General features: G+C 42.2%; 1 protein-coding gene across 11 annotated transcripts in view; it reads left to right on the forward strand.

Annotated features, from left to right (window-relative positions):
• Window positions 1-1,557: 1,557 nt before the first annotated feature.
• The window catches only part of PHTF1 (putative homeodomain transcription factor 1), a 54,780-nt gene continuing 40,366 nt past the window's right edge, over window positions 1,558-15,971 (forward strand). For 10 of the 11 annotated variants that reach the window (XM_036235068.1, XM_016124326.2, XM_036235071.1 and 7 more), the window contains exons 1-3: window positions 1,559-1,968; window positions 2,251-2,329; window positions 2,947-3,003. In XM_036235068.1, coding sequence (XP_036090961.1) covers window positions 2,285-2,329; window positions 2,947-3,003 — 102 coding nt within the window. In that variant the 5' untranslated portion in view covers window positions 1,559-1,968; window positions 2,251-2,284. Of the gene's footprint in view, window positions 1,969-2,250; window positions 2,330-2,946; window positions 3,004-15,971 lie in introns of all 11 variants that reach the window. The other variant, XM_016124327.2, reaches the window with a different exon arrangement.

A 15,971-nucleotide genomic window follows, 5' to 3' on the forward strand; every position in this document is an offset into this window, starting at 1 on the left:
GAGGGTATCTCATTTAATCCTCACAACCGTTAGTAGGAAGGTGACAAGACGGTCCCTGTAATACAGGTGAGAAAACAGGCTGATCAGGTTGAAAAATTGCCTAAGATCGCTTAGTTTGTTAGTGGGAGCAGGCATTTGAGTACAGTACTGGGCTCAAAGCCCATGTTTTGTTCAGTGGCAGCCTTAAGAAGCACTGAAAAGTTTGTAAAGGGGCTGCTGAAAGATTTGTTGCTTACTATGCTGTAATGTGATTTACCTGATTCTGTTCTTCCACAACCCTCCTCCCCTCCCAGCCTCCTGAATGCTAAGCAATGGAGTAAAATGTTTTTGCTATTGTAACTTATGTCTTAAAGCAAATGTTTAGATACACAAAAAACGACTTTTTCATTTGTCTTATCCAGCTTTTTTCTCAAGTTGGTCATTTGTCTTGAAATCCAACAGAATTAGTTGTAAGGAAGGCAAAAGCTGTCCCCAAGCGAAAGCAGAAACCACTGCCAGTGTGTGCAACATAAAAACAAGCTTGGGTGAAATTTTAAATTCGTTGTGAGACTTTTCTCGATTTTCCTCATCCATAAGATGGGGATAACAACCACCTGAAGTCGATTTAATGGATAAGAAATGTAAGACATTTAGAACGGTACTCCTTCGGCTTTCTGAAGAGGTAGCTAGTTTAACCATTATCTGTGATTACCTTAACCTGACCGAATGCCACACCTGGCAAGCAAAGACACTGCTTCAATTGATGTGAGATGGCTGTTGGGGGTCAGTGTTCCATTAATCACCTCTCCAAATATATGTAACGAGGTGGGGGGAGACCGGAGGAAGGCGGCTTAAAACCTCTTTTACATATCCTTAAATCTTCACCTGAGGGAGCAATTGTTACTTTCTCCTGACCTCTCAGGCTGCTTGAATTCTTAACCTATAAACAGTTCTTCGCGCCGCCACCTTCCTCTGCCTTAATTTGGGGAAAGGACCCTGGTACTGCCCCAAGCATTAGCTCTCCCCTTACTCCTGAGCAACCAGAAAGCTTACGTCTCAGAGCTGCTGAGGGGCGGGAGAGGATGGAAATAACCGAGCGGCAGCCTGCCAGGCCCCTCGCCCCGGCACAGCGTAAATTGATTAAAACATTTGTCCATTCAGCAAAGATTGAGAACATATGTGCCAGGCTCGTGCCACGCCCCAGTCTTTGACCTCGTGGAGCTCGCGGCCCCTTAGGGCAGAGCGGCGGCGACTGACGAAGCCGAAAGAACGGAGAGGGGACTGTTAGACCAACGGGAGTGGCCTTCTTTCGGCCCACGGCTGGGAAGGTCACTGGGGAGGAGGCGGCCTGCGGGGCGACGGGGGCAGCTGCCGTCGGCTTCGGCGGCCGTGCGGCCCGCGGCCCCTCCGTGCGCGGGCCCGGCCCGAGGCTCGCGCGGAAGGCCCGGGCGGGGGCGGGGCCAGCCTCGCGGCCAAAGCCGGAAAGCGGAAGCCGCGGCCGGGCCGCCGGGGTGCGCGGGCCACCGCTCGCTCCGCGCCGCTCCCCGGCTCAGTCGCGGCCGGCCGGGCGAGGACGCGCCCCCGCGGCCCCGCAGCCGCCACCCCCCGGCCCCGACCCCCCCCGCCCGGCACAAAGCCCTCTGCCGTTGCCGCAGCGACAGGTGGCCTGCGAAGACGCCCCGCCCTCACTCTTCAGCCCCTTCGTCCCCAGTTCGTTCTTTGCTTATCTTGGGGTCAGTCGGGTGGCCCCCGTAGGTCGGGCTCGGAGGGCGCCGGGTCTGTGGCCACCGCCTGTTCTGCGGGCCGAAGGCTGCCCCCCAGGCTGCGGCAGCCTCCGCGGTCTCCATGGTAACGGCCCCGCCGGCGACTCCACTTCGGGGGGAAGATGCGGCCTGCGGGGCCCGCCGCCTCGCCCCCGGCCTCACGGCCAGGCCGGGGCCACTGAAGAGGACGGTCCCGGCCGCTGGACAGCCGGGCAGCGGACGCCAGGTGAGAGCCGGACGCCGGGGGGGCGGCTCAGCGCCCGCGACCTGCCCTCCCCGCTCGCCGTATCCTTGAAAACTCGCGTAAAATAGCGCAGAGACGGTTCTCCGGCCGCCACTGCGCCAGAGGTGTTTTATGGTTTGCTTTGTTTCCTGCCAAACTGCCGGAGAAAGGGACGGTGACGGCAGCATTTGGAGAGGCTGAGAGCAGCGGTTTTCGAGTTCTCTCTCCCCAAACTGGGAGAGTGCCTTTCAGCAGCTGGTGTCACTGGCTTTCCTTCATTTTCAGTGAAATCCCATTCTCTGGCTGGCTGGAGACACAGATGGCCTCAAATGAGAGAGATGCTATATCGTGGTATCAAAAGAAGGTAATGTCAATATTTTTTTTTACGTGTAAAGACTACTTCCTGCCCTAAGCTCTCACAAAGCATTTCACATTAGTTTCACCTGATATTGATTGCGCCAGGCAGCCTTACATGATAGCTCTCACCATAAATGGAAACTGATGGACAAGGTCATTAGAGCTTTTAAACCCAGTTCCAGGTCTTAGAGTAAGATTTTCAAGTCACCTCCCTTCTCCAGGCTGCATACACAATGTCCCAGCAATGCTTTGAAAGTTTGCCTCTGATCAAACTTCTTTTTTCAGACATGAAACGTGTATCTCCACGCTCAGAATGGCACTGTCGAAATCTTACTGAGTTGTCCTTTACCTTTTCATTTCACTCTAGTTTTCCTTAAGTAGAAATATCTTTTAAGATAATATTTGAAATATTTCGGACATTGCTTTTTAAATTACTTCTAGATCCACCTACCTTAGGACTTTCAAGGAAACAGTCCTTGGAACTATTAATTTATTTCAACGCAGAGAAGCGTAAACATTTTCCAGATATCACACTGATATTTAATAGTTTACAACTTTTGCGAGGCTTGACCTAAATGAGAGGATTTCCATTGCATCATTTAAATAGTCTGCTTCCTGTTTCAGATTGGAGCATATGATCAGCAGATATGGGAAAAGTCAATCGAACAGACTCAGATTAAGGTAAATTGATTTCTTTGATTCTAGCTTTGTTTATTGCATTAATGTGAAGAGGACATTGTACTTTAAAAAAAATTGCACTTATCCACTTAGTATGGCGTAAGGCAAACATCACTACAAACAGAATGAGAAATGACAATCGACCTTTGGCCTCAGTATGAGGGATATAGAAGGCAGTGGTTGGTGTATGTAAAATTAGAACGCAGATGGCACATGTACGGAGCTACGGCCTTGTAACTCTGGCCGGTTTTCCTTTGTGGCAGTGCAGGCCCAGTACTGCCAGAGCATCAGTTTTCAAGAGAAGCTGGAAATATAACTTTTTAATGTGAAATATGCAGTTGTTGTTGTTGTTGTTTTAGAGCATTCTTTTCCTCTGCCCCTCCTACCCCTTCCCCTGTAAGCCAAATAAAATCCACTTATGGCCTGAATCACCTTTTCAGTTACTGGTTTAGAGTCCGATCTTAAGTTTTTCAAGTTCTTAAAACTTTTTTTCTACACTGCTGTTTAGAGCTGAGCAGGTCCTTGGGGTTATTTCATGCTAACCAAGCAACCAAAAATCTGTGTGTTCAGAATGCCAGTTTATTAATTTATAACAGGGGCGGGGAGACAAATAATGTTCCGAAGTCAGGGTTGTGAGGTCAGCTTGTATTTCCAATTAGTCATGGAAAGGTTGCTTGGTAGCTAAAAGTAATTGGATAGTCGTGAGAGAAGTAGAAAGGCCTAAATGTCATCCTCATCCCTAAAAGAATGTCTCTCTCATGGACTTTAGTACTTAAATCTACAGATTCAGGGTCTCACTTTCTCGGAATATGCTGAATAAAGGCTGCCAGATTCATATTTTTGGACCGTTCCTTTTTTAAAGATTTGCTGCAGACCTTCTATTAACATTTATTTTAAAAAAATGTGTATATGGATGTAGTACATTTTAATAGTTCTCTTTATGTCCAGGTCACTTTGATTGGACTGAACGTGTGTCTCGCTGGTGTAACCAACACTTTTACAGTACATTCTCTCATAGGCGAATCAGCTAGAAAGTTGTTTTAACTGCATTGTACTTGGCTAAATTCTGTTATTCTTTTGTTAGCTGCTAAAAGGCATTGATAGTAAGTATGGTGTAACGGAAAGAGCACAGAACTGGGAGTTAGATCTCCTTTTGTGGTCCAGCCGTATGATCTTGAACATGCGCCATAGTTTTTTTGGTTTTCTTATCCTTAAAAGGATTTTACTGTGTGCTATAGATTTCCTTAACTGCCTCCTTCTCTACTCAATTTAAAAGTTTCCTCGACTCTTATTTCTAAGCCTATTTTTTATACATCTTCCCCTCTAGTACACTGTATCAGAGTTACTTGTTAACATGAGCAGCATCATAGGCCTCAAGGGCAGGAATTGTTTGTATCTCACTCTTAGAACATTTTGGTTCGTAATAGGAACTCTGTGTTGCTGTGTTTAATTGAATCTCATCTATTATGTATATTTTTATTCATTGTTCTCATAAGATAATCAGCCTAAGAACTCCTTAATGTATACTTTTTAACTTAGTAGCAGTGGAAAGAATAAAATTAAAGACGATTAAAAATTTACTGAGCTGAGGTACCAGCATGTCCCAGGTGCTCAAAATACAGTTAGCAAAGTAGACCTGGCTCTTCATGAATTTCATGGTCTAATGGTGGTTGAAGAAAAGTCCAGATATCTTTTTAAATATGTTTAAGTCTTAGACAAAATTGACCAAAGTATAGGATATATAAAAGTACTTAATACAATTTAAAAGCAGATTACACAAATGTAAATATTTTGAAAACGTAAAAAATTAAAATCAATAAAAAACAAAATAGATCACAGCACAGTAAAATTAGAAATTAAATAACAGTGTAATTCAATATTATAAAAGATAAAGTTCAAAATAGTAAATTGGATTGTGATAGTGTTATGAACTCTCCACAAACGTATATCGAGCTACTCTGTTTAAGGCATTTTGCTAGGTGCTGAGCACAGGAGAAAAAGTATTTACAAACAGAAGTAAAGGACTTGTTTAAGGGAAGAGCAAGTAGCCCGATCTGATTGGAGTATAAGGTATGTAGACGAGATGATAGGCTAGAAATCACTTTGGAGCTGACTTGACTATTAAGAACTTTAGATACCGTTCTGTAGAAAATGGAAAATTTTTCATGGCTTCTGAATAGAGGGGCCACATCGCTTCTGTATTTCTGAAGGATAGAAATAAAAATATAGACATAATAAAACCTACGAAATTTTTCCAAGGTAATACTTGATGAAATTACATCACTTTAAATATCCGTATTAACCAAAAAATGTCTGGATTGACTAGGAAGAATATTAAAATGATTCACATATGAAGAGTTCACATATGAAGAATCTAGTGAAAGAAAATAAGTCAAAGAAATGCCAGAAATAAAACTGAGATGGTCATTATCTAGTCTTCATTTAACCTACTTCCCGTTTAGAAAAAAAGGTGCAGCTTGCTGCCAGCGTTAATTTTACATAAACACACTCTTTGAGACTGGAGGCAAATCTGACTGGTTTACAATGTGAAAATAAAATATAAAAACTGTTCTTGGAGTTATGTCTAAACAGAACTTGTCTCTGATCCTAATGTAACAGAAATGTGTACATAAATCAGATTCATCAAGTGAATCTTCAGCTAACGATTGCTCAAGGACAACGTTAGCATCCTGCGTAGGCAAGCTACGTTCTCTAGGATTTGATATTTTCAGCGACTAAGAATTGCTATATTTTGTAAATGGAAATACCACCACTAAAACCAATGTTATACATGGAATGATGTCATTTTATCGATTTATGAGGGCGTTGTGAAAATAATACTAAAAGTGAGCCATTTCGTGGCAGACTTTGGGGGTGACGTTAGGACTCTAGGACTCTATCTGTGAGTTATCTCGGGATAAACGCTGCAGCTACAAGTGCCACCAGCGAGTATTCTCAGGGCAAATGAGAAATAGGTTGAGTACCTACCTACCATGTGTGTCAGGCAGTAGGCTAGGCACTTTGTCTACATGATGAGCAAAACCACTTTTTCTCTTCATGAAACTTATAGTAAAGTGGGACGGAATAATTACAAAGTATCAATAAAAATGACTTTGTGATTGAAATGTTCTGAAACTTGAATGTGGTGATGGTTGTACAACTCTATAAATTTACTAGAAATCCGCCTATTTGATTACTAAAACTGTACACCTAAAAGTTAGTGAGTTTTTTTATATGTAAATTATATTTCAATATGGCTACTTTCTTAAATCCTACCAATGGGGGGGGGGAATAGAAATCATAATGTAGTATACAAGAAATCATACATATTCCAAATGAAAACTCTCCTAAAATTTCGTGAGAATATATTAAACCTAAGGTCTCACATTATTACCAGTAATGAAGTTCAACTTAGTCCCCTTCCAAAAAAGATAAGTGAAATATTCTTTTATTTTTAAATATCTTTTTTTAACATTTTTTCTAATATTAAAATAACAAAAATCAATGTTTGAAAATGACTCTTACCTAGAAAATTAAAAAGGCTAATCACAAGCACAGTGTATTTGTAATATTTTATTAAGCTGGATGGTGGGTACCTGACAGGTGCGACTCTTCATTAAAGATGACAGTTTAAATACGTGCATTAATCTCCATCTGATCTCTTCTGAAACACCTCTCAAATTACAATAAGAAAAATATATCCCACAAGTATTGAAAGAGGGGGAGAGAAGACTACAGTAAATGAGAGCTATTAATAAAAATTTAAAAGTTGCAAAGTGGATGGAAAGTGAAAGTTAAGAACGTGTCTATCGTGGGGAATGACATTAAGAAACAAATGAATTCCCCGTTTAAAACCCCAGTATTTAATTTCTGAAAGACGCAGAAAGCAGATGCATCAGATATATCTGCAGGTATGAGGTAGAACTGAAAATATGAAAATAGGATTGTTCGAGTGTATGTATAAGAGTCAGTAGGCCTATCCCATATCCTCTTTCTTATTCTGTGTGGCGGGAGAGTACTTCCCTTATGTTCTTCTGATAGCCTGGACTGAAGCTTGCTTTCTAAGAGGCTGAGCCAGAGAAGTTCTGGATTCTGGAACACCAGTCAGAAATGAGAGTGGAGTGAAATCCTGTATTAATGACGGAGATAAGTAAACATCTGGGGGCCAGGTTTGTAATCTTCAAACAGAAGACTGGAATTTCTCTTTACAGAAACTGACTAACTAGAAAAGGCCTCAATATATTGGAAGTGAAGTGGCTAGCTAACCCATTGCACACCGAACTTGCATTTGGCATGTTAGTGCCCCCCTCTCAAGTGTAAATGGATAGTCAAAGATCATCAAATATTTGAGACCTAAAGAAAAGAAAGGAAAGAGAAAAAAGCGATGAAGGAATCATAGGAAAACTATTTTTAAAGATATACTGAAAGAACTGAATACTGTTTTTTAGTATTGGGGTAATATTGGCCTCATAAAATGAGTTAGGAAGTTTTCCTCTTCCTTTTTTTTGAAGAGTTTGAGAAGGATTGGTGTTAAATCTCCTTGGAATGTTTGGTAGACTCCACCATGAAGCCCTTTGGTCCTGGACTTCTGTTTTCTTGGGGGAGATTTATGATAACTTTCAGTTTCCTTACTGTTGGTCAGTCTAGGTTTTCCAGTTCTTCATGGTTCAGTCTAGGAAGGTTATGCATTTCTAAGAATTTGTTCATTTCTTCTAGGCTGTCCAGTTTGGTGTGGTTTGAAATAGCTTAGTATTGTGTAATCCTTTGCATTTCTTTGGTATCCATTGTGACTGCTCCTCTATCACTTCTGGTTTTATTTGAGTCTTTTCTTTTTACCTTAGTTCACCTGGAGGTTTGTCCATTTTATTTATCCTTTCAAAGTCCCAGCTCTTTGTTGCATGAATTTTGCCTATTTTTATTCCCTGTTTCATTTAATTCTACTCTAATTTATCATTTCCTTTTTCTACTGATTTTGGGCTTCTTTGTTCTTTTTCTAGTTCTTTGAGGTGAAATGTTAGATTTTTTATTTGAGGTAATTCTTGTTTCTTGAGATAGTCCTGAAATGCTAAAACTTCCCTCTTAGTACTGCTTTTGCTGTATCTGCCACATTTTGTTATGTCTTATTGCCATTCTCATTTGTCTCTATGTATCTTTTGATCTTTTATTTCTTTGACCCAATAGTTGTTCAGTAGCATGTTGCTTAATCTACATATTTGTGGTTTTTCCAGCTTCTTATAGTTAATTTTAAGTTTCATACCATTTTGGCATGTTGAATTCTGTCTTTTCCACCTGAGTCATGTCTAGATTTGTATCTTTTACAGCACCAATTCTTTCTTCCATCTGGTCTGCTTTATTTCCTAAGCTCTATAATTCATTTATTGAGTTGTTCAGCTGCAGAACTTCTGTTTGGTTCTTTTTTTTGTAGTTTCAGTCTCTTTGGTAAAGTACCCCTTTTGTTTATTGGTATTCTTCCCGAGCTCACTGAACTAACTACCTTCTGAGTTTTCTTGTATCTCACTGAGTTTTTTCTGAACTGCAGTCTTGAATTCCCTGTCATTGAAATGATGGTTTTCCATGTCTTTGAGTTTATTTTCTGGAGACTTTTCATTTTCTTTTCCTGAGTTACCTTGTTAACTTGGTTATTTATGGTACGTAATGGATTGTTTCTCTACTTGGCATTAGAGGTATTGAAAGCTTTTTTAGGTACTGTTTTGCTTTTAACAATACAGCAGGTTGATAAGTAGAGGTCTTTCTTTTGTTTTCCAGTAGATGGTGCTGTAGTGCGTTTTTGCTTTCTCTTACTTGCACTACTGGGACTGCTGGAATCTTGGTGGGGTGTTGTTGCCTTGGCTGTGGAAATGCCCCACATTCCCGAGGTGGTGGGCATCCCCTCTTTGACTGAGTCACGTTGTCCTCCGTGCACCACCCAGTGGTGGGATGCAGCTGGCGATGGGGCTCTGGACGTGTGAGTTCCTACGGTGCTTGCCACCAGCATCCAGAGGCCGCCAGCCACGCTGTCCTAGCTGAGGTGTCCCAGTTGCTTCTGCAGGGTTCTGCTGCGATGGGGTGCGTGTGGTGGATGGGGGGAGGGAGGCAGGTTCCCGCGCCTGCAGCTTTGCTTTCCCCCTGGGTTTAGTTGCAATGTGCACCTGCTACTCAGGCTGGAATGCTGCTTCTGCCCCTCTGGCCTCCCCCGGCTGCTGAGTGAGGGCTGTAACCTGAGCCCTCCGCTGCTGCCCTGTCAGCTGGAGCCTGGGCAGTCCCCTGAGGGCGAGTGGGGGTCAGGTTCATGTATCTGCAGCCTCCTATCTTCCCTGGATATGGCAGCAGCTGTCAGCTCACAGCCGCCACACCTTTCCACACCCTCATCCCTGGGCTGAGCCGCAGTGTGTACGGGCCTCTAAGGCTGAAATGCTGCCTCTGCCCCTCCTGGCTGCCAGGTGAGGGCTGCGACCCAGCCCTCCTGATACTGTGTCAGCCGGGCCACTGACAAGCGCCTGACTGCATCTGCAGCTCCTGGTCTCCGTCCTTCCCCCTTCCTGACTGCTGCTCACTCCCGCCCGCCACCTTCGGACTCTCAATGCCTCTTAATGTGCGCATCTCTCAGAGGTGCTTGCCGAGCAGGGAACCCTTGGCTGAAGTATAGTTGTCTGACTTGTAACTCGAAGGGGAGAAACCAGTAGGTCTTCTCATTCTGCCGTGATGCTTACGTCACCCCCTGGATGTGATTTTTTTTTAAGGGTTGTAGATGAAAAATGTAAGAGATCCAGAAAATAAAAATAACCCGAATAAATTCATTGGAAAAAAAAATTCATTTGAAAATTGGAAGATAAGGTTGAGGCATGTCCCAGAAATATAGTACAAAATAAGAAGGAGAAAGAACATAGAAAAGTGATACATTTTATGCAGGAAGGCTTACATCCAATAAGTATTTCAGAAAATGGAAATAAGTGTGGGAAGAAATTATCAAATAAATACAAAAAAAAATTTCCCAGAACTGACTTACACATATTTCCAAATTGAAAGGAACTTTTGAGTGATCGCTACTTATAGCAAGAAACATTATCATGAAATTTAGAAAAATTCAGTTCAGTCTAGCTTGTCTATTCCTCCTGTGAGCCTCTTTTTTTTTTTTTTTTCCTACTCACACAAAACACTTCACTTCTGATCAGCAAACGTGTGGAAGTTTTTCCCCACACCAAGCAATTTTCTGATACCAATTGGGTGTCTTACAAATTTAACTCAGTTCTGACCCTGTCCACCTGGAGATGGTTTCAGATCCCGCAGGTCAAGGGCTCAGTCTCACAAGGCTGCTCCAACCCCACTTCAGGTCCCAGTCGCAAGCAGAAGGTCCCCAGCCTACCCACAACTTCTGGGTGCAAATCGTAAGTTCCCCTGACCCTCTCCTCGGGGTTGATTAATTCGCTGGAGCAGTTCGCAGAACTCAGGGGAACACATTTACCAGTGTAAAGGATATGATACAGGCCAGAGAGGAACAGCCAGGTGAAGAGACACACAGGGCAAGATCTGGCGGGGGCAGGGACCCCAGCGCAGGAGCTTCTGTCCCCGTGGGGTTCAGGTGTGTCGCCCTCCGGGTGTGGATGTGCTCACTGTCCTGGAAGCTCTCCGGACCCCATACTATTGGGATTTTTATGGAGGTTTTACCACACAAGCATGATCGATCATTAAGTCCATTTTTAGACCTTCCTGTTCAAGAGGATGGGAGGCAGGGCTGAAAATCTCAAGTTTTTCATCATAGCACGTTCTTTCTGGTGAGCAGCCCTCGCCCAGGAGCCATCCTGGAGCCCACCCAGAGTCACTTTGTTAGAGCAAAAGACACTCATCATCACTCAGGAAATTAAAAAGAGTTTCAGGAGCTCTTGTGTCGGGAACTGGGGATGTATATATATTCACTCCCCTACCTGTAAAAAGATTACGTCTCCCCCTGTTGTCATGTGACTTGCAGAACCTTCCTGCGTGAGAGGGAATCCTTCCCCAGGGGCTTCTGGCTTGGCAAGCTCCCCTGTCCTGAGCCAGCCTGTCCCTTATCTTGTTTTTCGGCTCAGTGAGTAGCTAGAGTGCTAAAGTTGGGGTCTCGAATTTTTCTATAGCTCCATCGATCTTCACACGGATCATTCATTGTGAATTACCAAAACTTCTGTATTTTACCTCGGTGTCTTTTGAATATGAATACTTCTCCCAGTTCATGCTTCTGATCACCTGGTCTGACCAACTGGCCTGCAGGCCGGATCCTGTGGAGCACAGCGGGCTCTGCGTTATTTATTGTTTGAGTCTGAGTCAGCTTTAGTGCAGCAGCAGCTGGGCTGAGTAGCTGCCCGGAGACTCAACAGCCCACAAGCCTGAGATGCCATCTGGCCCTTTACGGATCAGCTTCTGATCTAGATTACTGGAGTAACTTTGTTTCCTCTGCCTCTTGTCTCCTTCACCCCTCATTATTATCGAAGCTGGTTGTTGTTATCTTGTTTCTGTTTTAACAAAGTTTGATTATTTTTCTCATATTTAAAACTGTTTTCTGACTTCCTAGTATCCTTCCAATAAATTCACATTCTTAGCATGATTATTATCTTTACAGTATGGCTTCTGCTTACCTCCCCAGTTTTTCTCTCTGCTTTTGGTGTTCTTGAACTGTCTCTGGTTTTTGTCATGCCGTCTCTTCTTTCTGTGTCTTATGTATTTTTGCTACACACCCCATACCCACATCTGCAAGTTCTTACCCTTCAGGTCTCAGGTTGGATATTATCCTTTGGAAATCTTTCTCTGACTTTTAAATCCGAGTTAGGCGTTCTTCACAGTTCTGCAGCGCTGTACTTGCCTTGTAATTGCTGTTTTGTTCATCACGTGCCCTAAGTCAGGGGCGACTTCCTTCCTTGTGCCTGACTATATAGTAGTTCGATTCTTTTAATGGCAGTAAAATGGACATTTCAGCACCCTCAGAGGTAGACATGTCACAGGGTTTAACTCGTCTTTTATCCCCTGTTAAGTACGGAGTCCAGTAGTGCGGCAAGGCCAGTGTTTCTGTCCCTCTGCCTGAAAGCAGGAACTGCACTGGTCAAGTGTGACGTTGGGGGTGTTAACTTAAAAACAGAAGGCCAACGCGAGAGGCAACGAGCATTTGATAGTAAAAGAAAAAAAAAAAGAAGAGCTATTTGGGAAGCACTGATTCAGGCAGAGACCCAAATAGCATTCTGATTAGGGGACAGAGGCCAGGGGTGTTTATGTGGAAGGGAAGGGGACCGAGGACATCAACGGGAGGAAGATCGGCTAACATAGTGACGCTAATGCCAAACAGTGTTTTTAACTTTCAGTCATCGCATCTGCTTTTTTGTTTTCCTTGCAAACAGTTTTTTGGGCCACGGTGCTGCTTTAGGCCCAGCCCAAAGCTTATTTTGCCTCAATTTAACATTCCACAGGTTTGAGGGATAAGACTTGCAAGGCGGTTCCTCCGAGATGGCCGCTCCGGCTCTATTTTAAAGTGGCTCTGTTTACATCACTGTGCTTTAAGCAGGGGCAAACGAGAGAGGGCCGAGTACAGCCCGCACCTGGGCTCTGCACGGGACCGCTGCCCTGGCGGCTCGTGTGGCCGCCCTGAGTCTCTCCTGCTGTCTTTCCCTGGGCTGCTGGGGAGACCGTGTGGCCCATGAGGAAATTCTCTCGGGTCTGGGGGTTTAATCCACTGAACCTTTCAGAGGCAAGCAGCCCCGCCTGATCGGAAACAAAGCCTGTCCCTGCATTGGTTAGGAAGGCACTTCGTACCGTCCAGTGAGAGGCAGGCTGTCTGGTGGTTTGGAGTGAGAATGACTGGGTTAGAATCTCTGTGCCTTGGTCTCGGCCCCTTTAAAAGGAGGATAATAAAAGTACCTCCATCTCAGGACAGTTGTGAGGACGAAATGAGTGAAATGAGTTAATAGAAGCACGTGGAAAGTGCTTAGTCGGCCCAGTTAGTGCCTGGAGCTTGTTGCCTCTTACCTGTATCACAATGCGCAGGATGAAGCAGGAAGGGTCTGAGGACAAAGCGTGGCGTGTGTTTTTCATTCTTCCTTAGCCAAACACAAAAGTGTATAGTGACTTTCTCATCCCTCATCTCTCAGTGGTCATACTTTATTAATGACTCCTATCCCCTTAGGCAAGAAAAATGGCGAGGGAGTGGGAGGGGGGCATTTTCCTGAGGAATCTTCTTACACTCGGCTTTACTATCTGTCTTCCCTTAGGTACCGTACCCTCTGAAGGTAGAACCATGTTTTGACTTAGGTATTGCTGTATCCCTAGCTCAAGAGAGAATCTGGCAGATAGAAGACGCATGTTGAGTATTTGTTAAGTGAATGAATGTGCTTCTGTGGCTAAGGGAGGTCTTCATAGTTTGGTATTTACCTCTAGTTAATGCTAATCCTAATTTTATAACATATAGGTGAAAAGTCTAGAAAGACAGTAGAAAAAAGAATTAGACTCTAAGGTACTTTAAATTTTTTTAGTTATAATAGTACTTGATGCAAATGTCCACAAGAACCATGTGTGTTAGAATAAAATACAGCAACATTTTTACTTTCTAAATGTTAATTCTGATTTTGAATATAGCACAGATAATTATTTCCATGAATATAATTCATCTTTCAAAAATTAGAACACATGTCTCTTCAAAGGGTTATTTGTTCCCTAAAATACCTAATTTTCAAATTGTGATTTCTTCTTAGATATAATTATAGTACATTTAGGGTTTTAGAATATTTTTCTCTAAAATCTGTGGTTTGTAGTTGAATAGGAATATAGTCGAATAGGAAAAAATCTATAGTTTATGGTAGAATTAGATAAAAGTTATAGTTTTATCCAAACCTACAACTATAGTTAACTAAAATTGTTTTGCTGCATCTATTTAGTTAAATAGAACTAAAGATCAATACTTGCTCAATATCTAAAATAGAGAAGTAGCAAATTACTGTAACCTTTCATTTTTACATTAATTTTAATGGTTAAATATCTCATATTAAAAACTTGATTAGGAATTAGCATGTACAAATGTTGATTGAGCATGAAATTAAAATTCATCTTTTTTGAAAGGTTTAATTAACAGTAATGAAACAAAATTATTAGGCAACCCAGGAGTTTAAAATACAAAAGATAATTCACAAATTTACTTGCAATTCATAATATACAGGTAGGTCATTATGACTTTCAAATCCTGAGTTTTTTCCTGTAGAAAACATTGTCTGTGTGTCAATAAAATTTTGTAAATGCCTTTGGAGCATTAATGATTAAGAAGCATTAGAATTCTACTTGGAGATGTATCAAGAACTCCAGGCATTTGCCTTTTAAGAGGAATGAATGTAGTGTTTAATAATATTACATTAATTGAAGGCCCTGAAAGGATTCTTTCTTCACCCTCTGAATAAAAAGTTCATGACTAGGTTTCTGGGTGAATGTGATAGGTTGATCACGTACATTTATAATCTCTCTCTTTTGAGTCATCACTAAAATTACATTAAAGGAATACATAAAAGGGGTGTACAAAATGGATATATCCACAATGTCAAGGAATAAGATTGAGGAGGGAGATCTCAGCAGATGAGAAGTCAGTGCATTTTTGGAAGATGAAGAATGAATGGAGGAGTGTTAGGAGGGCAGAGAGCATTGTCCCAGAGAAGTAGGCCAACTGCCCTACAGAGCTCCCCCTAGAGGCCTAGGACTTGAATGCACCAGATTCTTTGTGAGGCAGAGAGTGAGCTACCCGTCTAACACAGGGAATTGAATGAGCTTTGTAAACAGAGAGAGGTTGGACTTCATCTTCTCTTCAACTCCTTAAAGACTAACAGTGCCCTTAGGCAGGAGACTGGTAATATTTCTCCTGAGAAAGTTAAGTGAACAGGCTTTGGGGGGCAGTGAAGAAAGGACAGGCAGGAGTCGTGATAATAAAGACAGAATTGTGAGCCCTTCGTCTAATCTCGAAACTTCCTCCACAGCAGTCTTCAGCTTCCCTAACCAAGGAGAATACTGGAGGATTCTTTTTTTTTTTTTTTTAAACATCTTAAGGAGTTGTGAATTTATTTTCTAGATGGCTTTCATCCAGAAGATATTAAGGTAGGAAGCAAAGTATAGTTGATACAGCAGGATTGTTTACAAATAATTTCCAAAATATTTATATAGCAATGAGTTAATTTTTAACGTGCCACTTTTGATAGAATCTGTTGGTCTCTGAGGGCAAAGGAATTGATAAAAATGATAAAATCAAACTCTTTTATGGCAGTGTTTTAATGAAGTCAAAGTCTGAAAGATAGAAACATAGACGGGACCAAATGCCTCAGCCCTTCCTAGGCAGAGGGTGGCAGCGACGAGGCCTGAGGATCATTTGCGTATGGACCCAGTCACCCTGTTATTTTTAAAAATTATTATTTAAGTATAAAACAGTACTGTATCATATATGGTATAATATAGAGTATTATATTAGTTATATTAGTTTCAGGTGTCAAGATAGTGATTTGACATTTTTGTATCTTACAGAGGGCATTGCTCCACTAATTCTAGTAATCATCTGTCGCCGTGCAAACTTATCACAGTATTACTGACGACATTCCCCTTCGCCGTGTTCACCCATTACCCCCATCCCCTCCCTTCTGGTCTGTTTTCATGAGTGTTTTTGTTATTTTGTTTATTCATCTGTTTTGTTTTTTAGATTCCACATATAAGTGAAGCGATATGATATTTTTGTCTTTGACTTATTTCACTTAGCATAATACCTTCTAGGTCCATCCGTGTTATTGGAAATGGCAATATTTCATTTTTTTATTGCTGAGTAACATTCTGTTGTGAATACGTGTGCACACACACATCATCATCTTAATCCATTCATCAGCGGACCCTTAGTTTGCTTCCATATCATAGCTATTTTAAATAATGCTGCAGTAAACATAGGGGTGCGTATATCTTTTTGAATTAGTGTTTTCATTTTCTTTGGATAAATA

This window comes from Rousettus aegyptiacus, unplaced genomic scaffold (genome assembly GCF_014176215.1).
Source record: "Rousettus aegyptiacus isolate mRouAeg1 unplaced genomic scaffold, mRouAeg1.p scaffold_m13_p_17, whole genome shotgun sequence".
Lineage (NCBI taxonomy): Eukaryota > Metazoa > Chordata > Mammalia > Chiroptera > Pteropodidae > Rousettus > Rousettus aegyptiacus.